The following is a 20,363-nucleotide window of genomic DNA, read 5'->3' as shown; positions in this document are numbered from 1 at the left end:
GCAAGTAGGTTCGTTTTCGCTGCAAAGATAAGCCCAGTTTCACTTTCAAATCGTTCTTTGACTCAAGCGGATTGACCTAAGATTTCACCTTTTTAAGAATAAAACACGTGGAAATACCTAATTACACGTGTTCCGCAATCCATATATTTGAATTAAAGTGAATTTATGAAACTAGTTGCAACCAAACAAGTGCGAGTTTCAAGTGCAATTGAGAGTTGCTGTTTAATTTTCCCTGTGGTTCGGCCAATATCAGGTGAGAAAAAGAAACTGCAATTCGTGTGGAAGTTCTAATGGCCATGTATTTCGCAGAGCCATGGTGGCCTGGTATTTTGGCCGAGCACATATATAAAATATATTTAAGCCGGAAACGCAGGAATCCGAGATAAGGAATTAGAGCTATCGAGGATCGTTTTGGAGGAAAAGTAACGGAGCTTCATGAAACCCCCTCCGCTGTTCCCTGACATTACATAAGGACCACGAGGTTTCCATGAGGCGTGGAATCAACCCCCTCTCCTCTCGCCTACTATAAAAGTAGCTCTCGCGGATTTGTGTTCTGCTTTCTACCACGTTGCAGCCGTTATTTCCCCAAGAGAATTAACAGAAAAACGAATACCATGTAACCTCCACAGTTTTAGATGCATGGCTGATCTGCCACTGTAGGGAATGTAAAAAAGGAAAGAAGTTTGAATCATATTTGTTTACTTCTAGAATGAATAAGTTTTTCTTGAAAGATTTTGCCTTATTTTAAATTAATTACGTACTACATCCTTTAATATCTATATATATATATATCTACATTATTATGAAGTAAACTTTAGAAAATACATATAAATACATAGCTGCATCGGAAGTCGACAGGCCTGCTGACCTCGAGGGACGAGCTGTAAGTACGGCATAGCCGCAACAACCTAACGAATATTTGTTAGAATGACATAGAAAAGAGATATAAATATGTATATGAATATTTGGGATGAAGTGAAGTCATTTAAATAAAAGTAGAGTAATATTCCTAATTTTCTAAATTCAAATCAACATAAAATAACTAAATCATAAAATTTAAATCAAACTAAATCATTTTAAGTTAAGGTTAGGGTAATCACTTGGAACTAGAATGTTGGATTAGGATTAGAATTGTTATTTAAGGAATAATGTACCAACTACTTAAAAACATATTGAATTTAATGAAGTAATGAAATTATAATGAATCGCGTCTAAATATTTCCGTGGGGTTTCCAGAGACAAGCTAACGTAAAATGGGTTGCCCAATGATAATGGTGCAACAAGGTAGGGCGGGTAAAGAGGAGATCTATAACACCTGAGTTCTCCAAGCTAAGATCCTCATTTTCATCCTTCCCCCCCACCACTTTGGCCACTCCCTTCCCTTAAGCACTGTCGATTTCTTTTATTTGGTAACCCTGATTTGGGGAAGCACAAGAACCCTCCCTCTGGCCCTGAGCTAGGCCGGCAACAGACAGTGCGTGCTCCCGATCAGAACCAGGACGTTACAAAACAATAGGAAAATTTGTACTGGCTATATGAAAACAGACTCTATAATATACCCATTTATGAAGAATATTCCCCAAGGGTATACAAAATTCGGTACCGTCCGAAGCTAGCTTTCCTTTCTGTTTTTTTGGGAATAAAATAATTTATATATATATTTTTTCTATATTTTAGTATTTCAGAAGAGTTGGATTCGGCCAACATGCGAGCTGAGACATACCTTAACCTAAGTCGAGCACATGCCAGTTTAGGAGGCTTGGAAAGATCATTGAGTTATGCTCGACATTCCCTTTATAACGAATGCGGAACAAAATGTCGGAGTGGTCTCGTTCATTTAACTGTTGCCAGAGTTTATCTTGAAATGGGTGGTTTTTCTAGGGCATTAGAAGGTCTACAAGGCGCTTTTAAGGTTGCAACGGCTATTGGCGATCCATCACTAGAGCTTCAGGTGTACGTAGCGCTATCTGAGCTTTTTGGACGACTCCAGGATAATGAAAAGAGTGCCATCTATGCCTCTAAAGCGTACGATCTATCACGTTCCCTACAATTAGGTGATCTAAACTCATGTTACCATAGAGCTGCATTGTTGCGTATGGCTGTATCCTTGAGAAAACAAGGTGAACTAGGTGATGCACAGGACTATTGTAAGGTAAAAGGACCTATTGATTCCGATACAGAACTTTTTTGCATATGAGTTTTTCAGGAGGCAACCAAACTGTCCCTTATGTCTGGAGATCAAGCAACATATACTCGAAGTATTCGTGTCATGGGAGATATTTACCGAAAAAAAATGGAATTAGATGTAAGTGTTTTATTTTATTTTTATACCCTTGCAGAGGGTACCCTTATAATTGTTTCTATAATTATAATAATATAATTGTTATAATATAATTGTAAAAAGTAAGCAACGCAACTCTTGATCCTGAGTTGATATAAGCATGTCCGTTTGTCTGTCCGTCTCTTTGTTTCTACGCAAACTAGTCCCTCAGTTTCAAAGCTATCGACTTGAAACTTTGCACACAGTTTTTTTTGCACGCAGTATATAAGTCGGAACGGCCGGGATCGGCCGACTATATGCTATACAAAGCTAACTTCGGGCGGAGCCGATGTTGATATACCCATGATACAATTATATAAGGTAGTCCATTCGTTGACTTAAGTCCCTTATTATACCCTTGCAGAGGGTATTATAATTTTGGTCAAAAGTGTGCAACGCAGTGAAGGAGACATCTCCGACCCTATAAAGTATATATATTCTTGATCAGGATCACCTCCTGAGTTGATATGAGCATGTCCGTCTGTCCGTCTGTCCGTCTGTCTGTCCGTCTGTCTGTCCGTCTGTCTGTCCGTCTGTCTGTTTCTACGCGAACTAGTCTCTCAGTTTTAAAGCTATCGTCTTGAAACTTTGCACACACCCTTCTTTCCTTTGCACGCAGTATATAAGTAAATATAAATTGATTTGTAGGTAAATATAGTAGTAGTTAGTTATCCCTCGCTGCAGTCGACGATGCTGCAGACGGCGGAGATATTTGTGAGATGATTTCCCCTTGCGGTTGCAGGGGGGGTGTTGCCACTCCTTATAGGCAGTGGTTGAGATCCCTGGCGGTTGCCGGGGGGGATCCTTCCTGTAACAGAAGTTATGATGGGAGCACTTGCCCCGTTGTCACGGCCCTTGAGGCGCGGTGACCAATTCAACAAATGAATTTACAAATTAACGGCAGTGCCGGAGATTGGTTTTATGCTCTTTATTGTATGAGACTCTGACACAAACTGAAACTTAAAGCTAACAAAAAGTATTTCATAGCGGCCACGCAAATGTGCAGTGCTTGCCGCTATGCATGGGCTTCCGGCCAGACGCTATGTCAGCAGTTTGGCCAGAGCGAGCTCTTAAATAATCGGACATTGCCGCTGCTTGGTTAACTTCAGTTAACTACTCCCCCCTCAGGAATGAGGCCGCCCTCGGCCGACCCTATTTGGGCAATCATCTCCTTCAGCTGGGCCGCGGTTTTTCGGGCCTGAGTGACTCGCCGATAGGTCAAGCCGATGCAAATTAGAGCGCAGCATATTGCTCCCGCTATGAACACCAACTGATGTAGTCGCTGGTGATTAATTTCCTTCCCGAACTCTTTGATGTGCTCCAGATTACGTTCACTCAGTCGGTGAAGGTATGGAAGGCTAAGAACGTCACGTTCCATGGTGATGTTCAGGGAAGGAGAGCTGGCCACTCCTGGAGCCCTCTTCTGGGCCGTGTCATGATTGACCAATCGGGTTTCATTGACCATGGCACTCTTTTCAAACGTGATGAGATATGTGCCTTTTATATGGGCACAGGTGCCATTGTCCACACACACGTGAGCCGAGCGATCATTCACAATTACTATTCCTTCATCAACATAAGTGATGGGATGTAAATCGCTTTGCTGGGTCTCGCAATGCGCCGTGCCTCCAGCGTGAAGCTCTTGGGCGCATGATCTTCTGCGAGCCAATCGGCAAAATGTAGCTCCTGATGTCGGGGAGCACTTTTCCACGGTGTGGATCTCACTGTTGCATTCGGCAATGACGTTATCCTCCAGCCTGAGCATGGTGTCGTGATGTGACACTGGGAAAACGGTAATCTTGCTGCAGGCCGACTTTATCTTTGGAAACTTAATAATAAAATGTAATATGGAAATTAATAATAGTAATATGTAATTTGGAAACTTAATAATAAAATGTAATATGTTATCGGACTGTAAGATCTTAACGGACGATACGGACAAAACATCCCTAATCGCGGTCTCGGTGGGCTCTTCCATCCACACACCTTCCAAGTCTGCATGATCTAGGATGCTGGGGCTAACAATATTAACTTTGGCAAGTGCCACTGCTAGCATCAAACCCTGTAGCTCCATTGCTATCATCCTATTTCGAGTTAAAAGCATCTCGAATAGATGCCCAGTATCAATTTGGGACTTTTTTGCCGACCTCAGAAGTTGGTTGACGGTAGCGGAAATTTTATTAATTTGAATTTGTACTTTGTTGTTAATATTAATCTGCCTATTGTTTGCATTTGTTAATTGGAATTGATTAAATTTAATTTTTTCAAAATCTTCTGCGTCCGGCGTTCCTGCCACCACCTTTAGCGCAGTCCCTAAGAAGTCTAAACTTCTTGCCACTCTATGATGGACGCTCAAAGAGTCGAGCATGTCGCGTAAGTGGGCGACGTCAACAACCAGGAGTTTCTGCATGTGGGATTGCGGGAACATGACGGTCATCCCATTAGTTTCTTCGATGACGCGCCTATATTCCGAGAGATTTGCCGAGTGCTTTATAAAGGCAAATTCCTCCCATATCAGGATTCGCCCATCAACGATGGGGATATATTTGGCTTTGGAATAGTCCGTGACGCGTGCCGAAGTTGTGGCCAAAAGGAGAATCAGGGATATGGTTGAAAACCTGTAATTTTGATGTGTTATGAATTTTGTTGAAGTTGGGTAGCCCACCACCAAAGCATGATTAAAATAATAAAGGGCGCAAAACTTATGCCTAGTGGCTAGAAAAAAGATAATGAAAAGTGAGATTATCAGGCGAGCGATAACATGGTCGCGCTCGGCCTACCTAAGGTTGTCTTTGTGGACCACCCTCCCCTTAATGAGGACTGTGGTCCCCATGTCCGCTTCAACGGTTTTCTCTTCACATAATGGTGAGAGTTTGTTGCCTAGGCGTCTGTTGGACTTCACTAGGACTTTTTCGCCAACCTCGAATACTCTATTTTGGCGGGAAGCGTTTTCTCTGTCCCGGAGCTTGTCTTGGGCGAGTTTAATTTTATCTTGAATTTCATATTGTGGCTCACCTGATTCTGCCTGAACCACGTCAGCCGGTCTCTTGTCGATGACCGAGTGGATGGACTTGTTATATCTGGCAGTGGCCAGAAGTATCAGCTCTACGGTATCGCTGATGCCTTTATCGATTTTAAGGCATCTAGCAAGCTCTACCAAAGTGCTGTGGAAACGCTCTACTTGTCCATTGGAGACACTGTGTAGGGGCGGAGCATTTGAGATGCTAACGCCGAAATGGTTTTCCAGCATGGTCACGATGGTGTGCGAGTTCAACGATGGTTCGTTGTCGCAATATACGACCTTGGCCTTAGGGAAAATATTCATCAGCGGTAGTAATGCTGGTTTGAGATCCTCTATGGTCCTAGAGGGAACTGGTTGGACTACGGCAAATTTCGAGAATTTGTCGATGCACGTAAGGAAATATTTTTTATCCGTGGAGAAGATGTCTATGTGCAGCATTTCTCCTACTTGAGATGGGATTGGGGTTTCGCCAAGCTCTTGTTTTTTCGGATGCCTGTCGTATTTTGCCTTGGCGCAAGTCTTGCACGAAATGACTATTTCATTCGCTAGCTTGGCCATTTTCGGGAAGTAGTACTCGGAGAGTACCTGCTTCACGTTTTCTTGGGCAGATCTGTGAGCTCTGTTGTGCTCGACAGTCAGAATTTCCCGCCTTTCATCAACTGCAAAAATGTCCGTTACTCGGTTTTTGCAGTGCCAGAATGCCTCTTCTTCTTCTACAACGTTGAGTTGTTGCCTCGAGAGGGCATCTGCAACTAGGTTGGCCTTGCCAGGCATGTAATGGACTTTGGCACCACACTCATCGATGCGTTCTTTCCATCTTTTAATTTTTGTATTCGGATTGGAATCCGATACCGCGTAGGTCAGCGGTTGGTGGTCAGTGTAGATGTTTAAATCTTTGACCCCATAAAGGTAGTGGCGCAGGTTCTCTAGCGCCCAAATTATAGCTAACAGCTCCCTTTTGTTGGTAGCGTAGTTAACTTCTCTGTCCTTTAAGGTCTTAGAGATCATAGTGATGGGGCGCCCCTCTTGTGAAAGCATTGCGCCAATGCCATATGCTGAGGCATCTGTCGTTAGATCAAACGCCTTTTTATAGTCGGGGTACCTGAGGATGACGTCCTCAGAGGCCAGGATGTTACGTAGCTTTTCAAAAGCTTGCCGTTGCGGCTCGGTAAACAGTACCTGGATGCTTCTGGATCTGTGTCTGCTGACATTTCCGAGCTCCCCTTTTATGATGCTCGAAATGGGCTTAGCTATTGATGCAAAATCTTTAATAAAGCATCTATAATAGCCAGCCAAGCCCATGAATGATCTTACTTTGAAAACGTTTTTGGGCTCAGGGAATTCTTTAATGGCCCTGACCTTTTCCGGGTCTGTCGTGGTCCCCTCGTTGGTGACTACAAACCCCAAAAATTTTACGCTTTTTTTGAAGAAGACCGATTTCTGCGCCGACACTCTCATGTGAGCGTCGTGTAGGCTCTTTAGAACCCAATCCACGTGTCGTATGTGGGCGTTTTCGTCCTCTGAGAAGACGATAACATCATCGACATAGACGTAGCAAAATTTGCCAATCTGTTCTCGCAGTACGTCGTCGATGGTTCTTTGGAAGATGCTGGCAGCATTTCTTAACCCGAATGGCAGTCGACGGAACTCGTATTTTCCCCCGTTTACGGAAAAGGAAGTTTTCTCACGGTCACGTTCTGCCAGAATAATTTGGTGGTAGCCGGACTTTAAATCGAGCGTTGTAAAGTATTTGGCTTTGCCTAAATTCCCTAGTATCATAGGGATAATTGGCATAGGGTAGCGATCCGGTATTGTCCTCTCGTTCAATTTTCGAAAGTCTAAAACTAGCCGCATTTTTCGGTTTCCAGCCTCGTCGGTGCCCTTTTTGTCTACTACCCATATTGGGTTATTGTAGGGGGATCTCGACTTCTGGATTATGCCGTTTTTTAGAAGGTCTTGGATTTCGTCATTGACGAAATCTGCCGCTCCCATCGGATACGGATAGGGTCTGGCATAAATGGGCTCCTCATCAACCGTCCTGATGGTGGCTACCACAGACGTGTTGTAAGGTAACGCCTCATTTGGGCTTGCGAAGGCGTTTTTCCTGTCGCTTAGCATTTTTGAAAATGCTTTTCTGACCAAAGGTGGTGCGCTAGAGCAGTCCACCTCAGTGAAATTTACATTGGGACATGATTGAAACTCTAGCTTTTCCGTCTCGGTGCCCCATCTGAGGTGCCCGGAAGCTAGGTTAAGTGATGTCCCTGCTTGTTTTAGCAGGTCAAGTCCGATGATGGCATCAAAGGAGGACAAATCTGGTAGAATGAAGAACGTAGCCTTCAAGTTAAACATGGAAACAAAGCATTTTTTTGTTATTGTGGTGACGCCATGGATGGAATGTACTGAGAATGGCGAATCTACTGGGCGGACGCCTTTCAACCCCTCAAAGCTTCATTTCTACACCTGCTACTCTTCGTCTGATGACGGGTAGCAGGGACTTTCCCCTAAAAAATTTATGACGTCCGAATCGTAATCATTAATAGCGTCGTCGTCAATTTCCTGGGCCGCGCTTGAAGCTGCGGCGGCATATTTGTTCCCAGTTTCGCCCGCGCCCTGCGCGACGTGATTAACCCTCTGCCTTTTGTGTGGGGCAGATCGATCGGACTCAGCCGGCTTCCTGTTTTGGTACGCCGGGGCCTGGGATGGCCTAAGCATTTTGGACAGCGATGGGTCGATGTCCATGGGTTCAGGAGCGCCTCCACTGTGTGGGGCTGAGTGTACTTGCGCCTTGTGTTGTTTGACGTAGTACGGATTTTTTCCAGCATTTGTTTGTGCATTTGTCTGCGCAGAGGCCTGTCGGTACTCTTGCGCTTTCGGGTGCTGTTTCCTATCTTTATCCTCTTGGCTTTTGGCAAAAGAAGCCGCGAAGGAGTATCTTTCGTGGTTGGATTCCACTTCTTGTGCCAAAGCGAGAGCTGAAGGCATATCTTTCGGTTTTGCCGAGAAGAGGACATCCGTGAGGCTGCGCTTAAGCCCCGAGATAAATACTCGGAGTGCGTCATCCCGGAATTTGTCACACAAAACTTTTGCCGCCGAGGCTTCGTACGACATGGTAGCTTTGTTGGTGAGCAAGGTGAGTTTTTTCTCGACCTCGTCATAGTATTGGAGAAGGGTCATATTTCCCTGCCTAAGAGTGCCCATTTCCTGCTCGATAACGTGCATCTGCCGCTTATCATTGTACGTAAAATCGAGTCGATTTATAATCGCGTCGAAATTTAGTACAGTGCCAAGCGAAGACAGTACGGCATCGGCAGGGCCCCTTATTTTATTCCTAATAATAATAACCGCCTGATAATGGCGCGAGCTATGTTCGTAATTTCTGAAAATGTAATATGCGGCTACTGCCGCTTGTCTCCAGGAGACGTATGCTTCCTGTGCTCCCGAAAATTCGGGGAGGGACTTGACGGCGTCTAGGGGCTCGTCACACCTAATGTCGTTCCTAATTTCTATAGGCTCATATTTTTTTATTTGGGGAGCCTCCGCTTGGGCGGGAGCGATTTGTCTTTCGTTGACCAGTTCGGTCAGACGGTGTATAGCCAGGCGCATTTCGTTTTCTCTGCGCTGGTGTTCGATATTGGCTTCTTGAACAGCATGTTGAACGGCCGCCTGTATGGTGGCCGTCATCTGTTCCATGCTGAAAGCCATGTTCGCGAGTATGGGAGCGCTAGCGTTAACGCTTTTAGGGGTGGAAGATCTGGCCGGCCCTTCGGTCTCCGACTCAGAATCGCTAGAGAGTTGTCTTATGTTTCTATATTGTTGAAACGGATTGCTCATGTGGAGCTGCGGCTATAAAGTCGCCCGAAAGAAAAAAAAAATTTATGTATGAATTATGTGCCGATGGAGGCGATTGGAATGGTGAAGGGGCCGCGGGGGCTGAGCTGCCGCTTCAGTTATGTGTGCGGGCTCGTCAAGTTGCGCTACTGCTGTGTCAAGTAGCGGTAAGGCGAGGGGTGCGCGGGGACTGAGCCGCCGCTTATGCAAACAGAGAAAAAAACAACAAAAACAACAAAGTGCCACACTGCATGCGCGGCCGTATCGTGTTCTCGAAAGTGGAGTGGGGAAACAAAACGGAAAAGAAAAATAAATAACTTGGCTTTTGGCAAAAGAAGCCGCGAAGGAGTATCTTTCGTGGTTGGATTCCACTTCTTGTGCCAAAGCGAGAGCTGAAGGCATATCTTTCGGTTTTGCCGAGAAGAGGACATCCGTGAGGCTGCGCTTAAGCCCCGAGATAAATACTCGGAGTGCGTCATCCCGGAATTTGTCACACAAAACTTTTGCCGCCGAGGCTTCGTACGACATGGTAGCTTTGTTGGTGAGCAAGGTGAGTTTTTTCTCGACCTCGTCATAGTATTGGAGAAGGGTCATATTTCCCTGCCTAAGAGTGCCCATTTCCTGCTCGATAACGTGCATCTGCCGCTTATCATTGTACGTAAAATCGAGTCGATTTATAATCGCGTCGAAATTTAGTACAGTGCCAAGCGAAGACAGTACGGCATCGGCAGGGCCCCTTATTTTATTCCTAATAATAATAACCGCCTGATAATGGCGCGAGCTATGTTCGTAATTTCTGAAAATGTAATATGCGGCTACTGCCGCTTGTCTCCAGGAGACGTATGCTTCCTGTGCTCCCGAAAATTCGGGGAGGGACTTGACGGCGTCTAGGGGCTCGTCACACCTAATGTCGTTCCTAATTTCTATAGGCTCATATTTTTTTATTTGGGGAGCCTCCGCTTGGGCGGGAGCGATTTGTCTTTCGTTGACCAGTTCGGTCAGACGGTGTATAGCCAGGCGCATTTCGTTTTCTCTGCGCTGGTGTTCGATATTGGCTTCTTGAACAGCATGTTGAACGGCCGCCTGTATGGTGGCCGTCATCTGTTCCATGCTGAAAGCCATGTTCGCGAGTATGGGAGCGCTAGCGTTAACGCTTTTAGGGGTGGAAGATCTGGCCGGCCCTTCGGTCTCCGACTCAGAATCGCTAGAGAGTTGTCTTATGTTTCTATATTGTTCAAACGGATTGCTCATGTGGAGCTGCGGCTATAAAGTCGCCCGAAAGAAAAAAAAAATTTATGTATGAATTATGTGCCGATGGAGGCGATTGGAATGGTGAAGGGGCCGCGGGGGCTGAGCTGCCGCTTCAGTTATGTGTGCGGGCTCGTCAAGTTGCGCTACTGCTGTGTCAAGTAGCGGTAAGGCGAGGGGTGCGCGGGGACTGAGCCGCCGCTTATGCAAACAGAGAAAAAAACAACAAAAACAACAAAGTGCCACACTGCATGCGCGGCCGTATCGTGTTCTCGAAAGTGGAGTGGGGAAACAAAACGGAAAAGAAAAATAAATAACCAAAACTACGCGGCTAATACCAAGAATTCTTGTGTAACAAAAAAGACATATAAAAGCTGAATTAAATACACGCGATTATATGAATTATTTTCGATTGAAATTTAAAATTTTCCGCCAGCGATTTTTTGGTTTTGGTTAGGAATTTTTATTCCGCACTTTTTGTGTTATATAGAATATTCATTTATTTATTCACAAAAACAAAAATGCAAACAATATTGGGACAATAATTGGTTCACAAATGAAATGGTTTAAATATTTTATAATAGGTAAAAAATGTTAATGCTAAACCGTCAGCCAACTAATAAAGATCATTTAAAAAAAAAATTTTTTTTTTTTTTTTTATTTTATGGGGCTGCAGTTTTTTATTAGCGTAAGGCACAATATTTTACTATTCTTGTCTTTCTTTTTATTTTTTAATCACAAAGAAAAATTCATGCAGACTTAGAAAACTGTGTAAATAAAAGTGCTCACTTACATGGTTCTTTTACGATGGGCGCCAGTAAATATAAATTGATTTGTAGGTAAATATAGTAGTAGTTAGTTATCCCTCGCTGCAGTCGACGATGCTGCAGACGCCGGAGATATTTGTGAGATGATTTCCCCTTGCGGTTGCAGGGGGGGTGTTGCCACTCCTTATAGGCAGTGGTTGAGATCCCTGGCGGTTGCCGGGGGGGATCCTTCCTGTAACAGAAGTTATGATGGGAGCACTTGCCCCGTTGTCACGGCCCTTGAGGAGCGGTGACCAATTCAACAAATGAATTTACAAATTAACGGCAGTGCCGGAGATTGGTTTTATGCTCTTTATTGTATGAGACTCTGACACAAACTGAAACTTAAAGCTAACAAAAAGTATTTCATAGCGGCCACGCAAATGTGCAGTGCTTGCCGCTATGCATGGGCTTCCGGCCAGACGCTATGTCAGCAGTTTGGCCAGAGCGAGCTCTTAAATAATAGGACATTGCCGCTGCTTGGTTAACTTCAGATAACTTATAAGTCGGAACGGCCCGGATCGGCCGACTATATCCTATAGCTGCCATATAACTGATTGATCGGAAATGGTATAACTTTTGTGTTTTTAGAGTTAGAGAGTTCAAATTTGACATTTTTATATTTTTATTTTTGGCAAAACATTACGTCATGCCAAATTTCATAAGGATCGGCCGACTATATCCTATAGCTGCCATACAACTGAACGATCGGAAATGACCCAACTTTCGTGTTTTTGAAGATAGAAAGCTGGAATTTAATACAGCTTTCTATTTTTTGTCAGTTAATCCAACCTACCGCATTTCATTAGGATCGGCCGACTATATCTCATAGCTGCCATATAACTGAACGATCGGAAATGGTATTTGGTAGAAATATCAACTTTCGTATTTTCGAAGATAGAAGTTTGGGACTTTTTTTAGATTTTGTATTGTAATAAATTGGATTATATATTCCTATTCAGATAAGGATCGGCCAACTATATCCGATGTTTGCGATACAGACAGACGGACAGACAGACAGACAGACGGACAGACGGACAGACGGACATGCTCATATCAACTCAGGAGGTGATCCTGATCAAGAATATATATACTTTATAGGGTCGGAGATGGCTCCTTCACTGCGTTGCACACTTTTGGACAAAATTATAATACCCTCTGCAAGGGTATAATAAGAGAAAGCAGCGCTTAATCCATCCAGTTATGTTTATTAGATCCATCCAGTAATCAAGATTTTTAGGGTGTTAGAATTATTTCAAACACGGTTTTGTACTGAATTCGACCTAATAAACAATTCCTACTAGGTTTCTTCAAAAGTTCCAAATCACTGTCGCATTGTGTAATTATTAAACTATGTATTTAAAACCTTTTTTTTTATTTTGAAATGTGTGGTTTTATTTAAAACTGTCCAACAGGGACAAAACTTGGCTGTGAAACTTAAGTTAGAGGTGGAAAAATAAGAATGTCGAAGATTTATTCCAAATGAAGTCCAGCGGGTGAGTTCTTAGCAGCCGCCGCATTTGTTCGCTGTTGTCGAGGAGAGTGGTCGCCAACTCGTTGGGGTGGTTGTGTAGCCTCTGGATGTACTTGCTGCTGCTTCTCTGTATCTCCTCCTTCACCCATGGGAAGCGAAGCACCTTATGGATTGTCTGGTTGTCGTTGTAGACGTGTGGCCCAGTGGCGACACGGAGAGCCCTTTTTTAAAATGTCTTTCCGAATAATAGTCCGAATATTAGTCTTGCTGGCCGTGCCCCAAAGTGGGATCCCGTATGTCCAAATTGGCCAAATAATCGCCTTGTAGATTAGGATTTTCGAAGAGGTCCTTAGCTTCGACCTCCTACCCATCAGTTAATAGTACGCCTTTAATATTACTACATACTGCTTTCGCTTTTTGACTAGGTGAGGCTTCCAAGTAAGCCTCCTGTCTAGCATAAAGCCCAGGTATTTTGGGTTTTCTACTAGTGGGATGGGGGAGCTGTTGAGGTGGACCAATCCAATAAAGTTAATCCAGTTAAAAATCCAAGTAAGTATTCCTGTATGAAATTCCGAAAGATTAAGTTTATTGAAAAGGAGTATATTTATTGAATGCGCATTGTAGAACATTATCGGGTCAAGCAGCAGCACGGCGTTTAATGTTTATGTTTAAATAATGTTTATATAATGTTTAGTGTAATGATTAGTGTAATGTTTATTTATTAGGCTTAAGTTTGTACAAAAGCTTTGTTATTCGCAAGCCGACTCTCTCTCGGCCGCTCGACTCAACGGGATTTCTATAGAGAGTTTTAGCTCGGCAATGTCTAGGTCGGGCCGCCCTCTCCACTTTCGAGAGCTTTAGTTCGAGGTGACTTGTCGGGCCGCCCTCTCTGTGTATATTACTTTCGTCCCTGCATGCACCATAAGCTGGTCTATCTGCGGATCATCCGGCTTCATCTGCATGCAGGAATAAACATTTTTTATAACGTTCAAAATAAACAAATTCGTCTTTTTATTTACGGCATTGAAACGCTCAATGACCAAACAAACATAAATAAGAAAATTGAGGATTAAATCTACAAATAAGAGATAAGTGTTTTTTATTAATTAACATTGATCATGAGCATGAGATCCCGTATTAAGAACATTAAAATTAAATGTTGCAGAGCGACTGATTCGCAACAAAACCAAGTGAAAGCGTGAGAAGAAGCGTCAACGCGAGACAAAACCGCTGACCGGTGACCGCTTGAATGCACGAAAATGGTTGATGCCGAAACCGAGAAACAGAGGGTTGGCAATGATAAAAACTAAAAGCATGACGTCACAAAGGATACGCAAATGTAAACAAGCTAGTTTCAGTCAGTTTTTTCTTCTCAGGAACATCCGAGGATAGCGGGGAGGGATAAATTGCCACTAATGGACTCAGCAAGACAAAGCTCCAGCCCAGTCGGGCCCTAATTTGTGGACTACGGATTAGTGACAAAAATGATTTCCGACAAAAACGAATCACCTGCATTGTATAACTATTTAGGACTTCGTGACAGGACCAGCAGGATCGAGCGATCAATAATAACATGGAGCGCTGCCCGGCTTAGAAAATGACTTCAAACCGCTGAACCATAAAATAAAACCTTATCTTGTAATCCCTTATGATACAAATTTTTTCCCTCATATCTTTCAAAAACTAGGCTAGAGGTACGAGATATTTGCGGCAAAGGCCGCGTTCATAAGGGGGAATATTCGATGATGCCTTCATCCACAGCTGCGGGATAGGACAGCTTATTAGAGACAAATTCGCGCCACTCACAGTGGCCGTTTAGAGACCACCAAATTTTATACACGTAAAGGAAAAAAAAAAAATTTTATAAAGGTCTACTGTTATTAGCAATTTTACGTGTTCCCAATGAAAGCATGGCGCGTTAGCTGCATTTGCCACATCAACAGTCTTGCTTCTTTAGGAACTCCAAATGGACTACCCCATAAAAATGTAAATTCGCAAATTTTCTCGGATTGCTACTACTAAGCAATCTTTTATGGCTCTGAGTCCAAAAATCTCATTTACGAAAATAAAATAAATATTTCTTTTAAAAGACGCAATGAAACCTTATTTTTCCATTGTTAGTTTTGAAGAACCGAACTGCTGAAGCGAAAAATTGGACGAAGGTTAAGTTGAACTCAGCATACTCTGAATATCCTTCACTGAAGGTAAGGTGGGAAATGTGGAGAATGCTCAATGCCCTCCGTGGCTGGCTTTAAACAAATTTCTTATGTATTTACTGAAATTATATTTATTTGGTCAATATTAAAGAAATTTGTTTAATTAACTTGTTGTTTGCTGAGTTATGTATTGGTATCAGGTACTAACAAAAAGGCTTTTGTGAAACCTGGTTTTTTTTTTCGCCACAAAAATTGTTAAATAAGTCAAAGTTTGGATGAAACTTCGATAATTCAGAAACAAAATTTTACAATAAATTAGGTACTTCACAACATTTTGACAAACAGTTTCTTTCCAAGAATGCTGCTTAAATTAATGTAATATAAAAGTAATAATGTTTCCTATGACAACCGAGCGCTATGGTAAATGAAATTTCCCAACAAAAACAAATCGTAATGATTGTCAATGATAAATCAAATAAACTTACTTATATCTTAACCGTGACCAATTTTAGATCTACTATAACTCAGAAGAAAATGACGGCATTGAGATAACCACAGCGAATAGGGGCAATCTTAAGGATAGATAAAATAATAAAATTGGTGACTGTTAAATAAAGATACCGGTTTTGGTTAGTAACTTTGCCACTTCTTTCTACTTTGCTACCTCCATCTTCACCATCCAATTGGTTCTAAAAGAAATAAATGCAATAAACAAACTCAAATCTTAACCGTAACCAATTCGATATATATTAAATATACTATAAATTAGAGGAAAAGTGACAGCTATAAAATCGCTACAGCGAAAAAAGGACATTTTTATAAAAGATAGAATAAAAAGTAACGAAAATTTCGTTACTTTAATGAAATAACGAGACCTTTAATTAAGATGTCGGTTTTGGTAAGCTTAAAATTTATGCTCACCATCCGATTGTCTTGTCTGGTCTTGTAACTTATTGAACTTAAAAATTGTCCCTTTCAACACTTAAAGCATGCACTCTAGCTAGATCTTTACCAAGATATTCGAAAATCACGGAAGTTGGAGCATCTCTTGCTGATGACTTGAGATTGAACTTGAGATTGGATTTCCTTTATTCCAAAAAAGTTTGGGAGAACATATTTTGTGTATGCCTGGAACCTAGAATACTTGGTCAACTCGGAACCACTACATGGCGCTACCAAAAAGCGATCGCAAATGAAGCATACCCGGCAGCGCGGTTGGCCTAGTGATAGGTGCAGATTCGTATTTCCTGAAGCAGGTAGAAACAGCTCACCAATCACGACAACTCACAGGAAAACATTCCCCCAACCACCCTAAAAACCCCTTACCCATCTCAAAACCCTCTTTCCGCCCGACAGCGGGAGCCTGGAATACTAACAGCATATAGACTACCAATTTTATACAACGAAAATGAAGTGCCGCTTACCCGTACGGCCTAACCTGAAACGCCCTAATCCGCGTCCATCTGACGTCGGGATCGACGGGATTGATGGCGATCTGTCGGGATCGATGGCGCCAATGCTTATGTATCGTAAGAGTCGGAGAGACTCTTTGCAATTTTGCAGTTGCAAAGTAACAAGTTTATCCAGCAGTTTGGAAATATCTTAGTAATTCCGCAGGGAATTGGAGCTCAAGCCAATGATGAATAACCATCGAACTACCGAACTGAGCGGACGTGCTTTGTCTGAGCTCCGGGAAAACTACACCATAATACAGCTAATCAAAAAAGTGGGGTAACCCAATATAAGCGAAAAGACGCTATACTACAATTTATTAAAAGCAATAGACAAGCTTTTTAGAACAGTTGTGATGTGCTAAACCAAAACTAGTGCATTGTTTAAAAAAAAAAAGTGCCACGCAATGAGCTCATTGAGCAACGATCAAAAGAACGAGCGTAGAAGTTCAGTGAACCAAAGAAACGGAAAGAACCCCATCCAATATCGGAAACAAATTTCTCAACAACAAAGAGCAGTGCTACAATTTCTGCAATCACAGCGACAACCACTGCAACTCAAACTGCGTGTTCCACCAGACATTTGGAAGGAAAAACCTTCACCAACCAGCAAATTCCTCATAATATCAAGAACCGATGAGACATCCTTTGCAGGAGTCTCCCCCTTTAATATTAAAAAAGTCATTGATATAACATGCGGGGGTGTAGTTGTCAGCTGTAAGAAGTTACGCGACGGAAACCTTCTCCTACAAACAAAAGACATTAATCAAGCTGAAAAACTTCTCAAACTCACGAACATACTCCACATAAACGTATCAGTCTCAGAACACCGAACGCTCAACTACTCAAAGGGTATAATATACTCCAACGACCTGCGAGGTATTGAAGAAGAAGAGATCCTCGAAAACCTAAAAAGCCAAAAAGTGACCGCAGTTAGGAAAATTATGAAGACCCTTATAGGAGAGCCAACCGAAACTGGACTAATAACACTAACTTTTGAAAAATTAGACCTACCGGATTACATATATATAGGATACGAAAGAGTTCAAGTTCGCCCTTATATACCAGCCCCAATCCAATGTCACAACTGCTTACCCTCCAAAAAGTAGACACCAAATCGGCCTGGTCCATCTACAGGAGTTTCTCTTCCTGATCCCTGACGACGGATCCCTTTATGCATCGGTAGCAAGCTCGACGCAAAACAACATACCAAATCATCATCGATCATCACAAAATACCCCTTCGACATCAGCAACAACCTCCCAACTTCCACCGACAGTAAAAGACACCGGCAGACCCATTATAGAATATGACGAAAAGGAAGATGAAAATATGGTAACAGACTCAAGCGACGAAAATATCAGTAAGGATAGGACAATAAGTAAAGTAAATGTTTTCCCTAGAAACATAAGCCAAAGAACCAAAAGAAATCTAATTGATAAAGAACAAGAAAGGGAAGCTAACTTCGGGCGGAGCCGAAGTTGATATACCCTTGCAGCTAAAACCGGATATATATCGCAAACATCGGATAAAGTTGGCAGATCCTTATGATTACATCATAATAAAACCAATATACTACAATAAAAAATCTAAAAAAAAAGTCCCAAGCCCAAGTCAAAAGTCTTCAAAAATACGAAAGTTGATATTTCTACCAAATACCATTTCTGATCGTTCAATTATATTGTAGCTATAGGATATAGTCGGCGGATTCTAATAAAATTTGGCAGGTTGGATCAACTGACCAAAAATAGAATATGTACTAAGTTTGAGCTTTCTATATTCAAAAACACGAAAGTTGGGTCATTTCCGATCGTTCAGTTATATGGCAGCTATAGGATATAGTCGACCGATCCTTATAAAATTGCATGTCGTAATATTTTGCCAAAAATAGCTCCCGTGTCAAATTTTAACTCTCTAACTCTAAAAACACCGAAGTTATACCATTTCCGATCAATCAGTTATATGGCAGCTATAGGATATAGTCGGCCGACCCGGGCCGTTCCGACTTATATACTGCGTGCAAAGGAAAGAAGGGAGTGTGCAAAGTTTCAAGACGATAGCTTTAAAACTGAGAGACTAGTTTGCGTAGAAAATCAATCAATCAATACACAAATCAATACACTTCCATAATACTTCTACAAGTCCTATTTTCATACCCTTGCAGAGGGTATTATAATTTTGTCCAAAAGTGTGCAACGCAGTGAAGGAGACCTCTCCGACCCTATAAAGTATATATATTCTTGATCAAGATCACCTCCTGAGTTTATATGAGCATGTCCGTCTGTCTGTCCGTCTGTCTGTCTGTCCGTCTGTCTGTCCGTCTGTCCGTCTGTCTGTCTGTCCGTTTCTACGCGAACTAGTCTCTCAGTTTTAAAGGTATCGTCTTGAAACTTTGCACACATCCTTCTTTCCTTTGAACGCAGTATATAAGACGGAACGGCTCGGATCGGCCGACTATATCCTATAGCTGCCATATAACTGATTGATCGGAAGTTGTATAACTTTGGTGTTTTTAGAGTTAGAGAGTTAGAAATTTAACAAGAGAGCTATATTTGGCAAAACTTTACGACATGCCAAATTTCATTAGAATCGGCCGACTATATCCTATAGCTGAAATATAACTGAAGATAGGAGCTTGGGACTTTTTTTTTAGATTTTTTATTGTAGTTTATTGGTTTTATTATGATGTAATCATAAGGATCGGCCAACTTTATCCGATGTTTGCGATGTATATCCGGTTTTAGCTGCAAGGGTATATCAACTTCGGCTCCGCCCGAAGTTAGCTTTCCTTTCTTGTTGATATTGTTTCTACCATAATAACTAGTCAAACTAACTAATTTCTACCAAAAACACCTCAGCATATATACCACCTCAAGTCAACTTCAATTTTAACAACTTGCAACAAAAAAGGGAACACTATTAACAAGATGATTGATACTTCCGGTCTAGTAGTTCTGAACGATGGCTCTTCCACTCACTTTAGCACTCACAACACATTTACCCATATTGACATTTCACTCTGCTCTCCTTACCTTTCTCCTTATGCAAACTGGAAAATTGACCAAGACCTCCATGGCAGTGATCACTTTCCCATTATCACTTCTTTGTTTTAAACAACCACCAACCAAAACACGGAATGTTTTGTGTCGTACACAAAACGAAAATTCCTACAACAATATGCCAACTGGAACAAGTTCGAGAAATTAACAGCAACATTAAATCCAAAGCTTCAACCCAGTTCAAATATAAACCAAGAAGCAGCAAACTTAAAAAAAATAATTTTACAAAGCGCCAATGAATCTTTTCCCCAATCCGTGGTTACTAATTCTGAACACAATGTCCCCAGGTGGAACCCTAAGCTAGCCCTTCTTCGTAAATCAAAACAAGGATTCCCTGTATTTATAAATAGTTTGTACAGCTTTTGCTTCTATTCTTTAAGTTTTTTAATCCTTTTTATTTATTTATTTATTTCCCCAACGGACAAATTCTTACATGGCTACATAATAACAACTTACAACTAATAAATAATACTAACAAAAACTTAATAAATGCCTGATTACCTTGCGTTTTAACACACCCTTATCAGAGCCCCACTCAATTCGAAGGCTAGGCGGCAAAGAATTAAGATAAGAAAGAGCCCGCTCTATCGGCTCATTTAAAAGATAATTGGCCCTATGACACTTGACCCGAAAGGGGGCAAAGGTACGAAGATCCCTTTGAGGAACATTAAAATTAACGAGTCCCAACAAAAAAGGACAATCAAGGTTATCAACGATTAAATTATTCAAAAAAGTTAACGCTGCCAGTTTACGCCGATCCTCCAACGTGCAAACATTCAGAAGAAGGCAACGACTCTGGTATGAAGGAACAGGATCCTGAAACATTAGAGGCAGAAGTGCAAATTTAAAAAATTTTTTCCGCTCAATTCTGTTGGAACGAACTTTACACTCCGGATTCCAAATGATTGAGGCATATTCCAGCCTCGACCGAATGAATGCAGCATAGACGCTGAGGCTCGAGTATGGACTTTTGAACTGGTTCACGTGCCTCTTAACAAA

At 42.0% G+C, this 20,363-nt stretch overlaps 1 protein-coding gene across 6 annotated transcripts in view; it reads left to right on the top strand.

Moving 5' to 3' along the window:
- LOC108124132 (43 kDa receptor-associated protein of the synapse) overlaps positions 1-20,363 on the top strand; it is a 443,392-nt gene that overhangs the window by 180,482 nt on the left and 242,547 nt on the right. For all 6 annotated transcript variants that reach the window (XM_043213549.2, XM_070282394.1, XM_070282396.1 and 3 more), the window contains 2 exons: positions 1,678-2,152; positions 2,207-2,305. In XM_043213549.2, the coding sequence (XP_043069484.1) occupies positions 1,678-2,152; positions 2,207-2,305 (574 nt within the window). The remainder of the gene's footprint in view (positions 1-1,677; positions 2,153-2,206; positions 2,306-20,363) is intronic.

The sequence above is a fragment of the Drosophila bipectinata genome, chromosome 4, assembly GCF_030179905.1.
Source record: "Drosophila bipectinata strain 14024-0381.07 chromosome 4, DbipHiC1v2, whole genome shotgun sequence".
NCBI lineage: Eukaryota > Metazoa > Arthropoda > Insecta > Diptera > Drosophilidae > Drosophila > Drosophila bipectinata.
The sequence above is the reverse complement of the archived record's forward strand: the minus strand, read 5'-3'. Positions and strand labels throughout refer to the sequence as shown.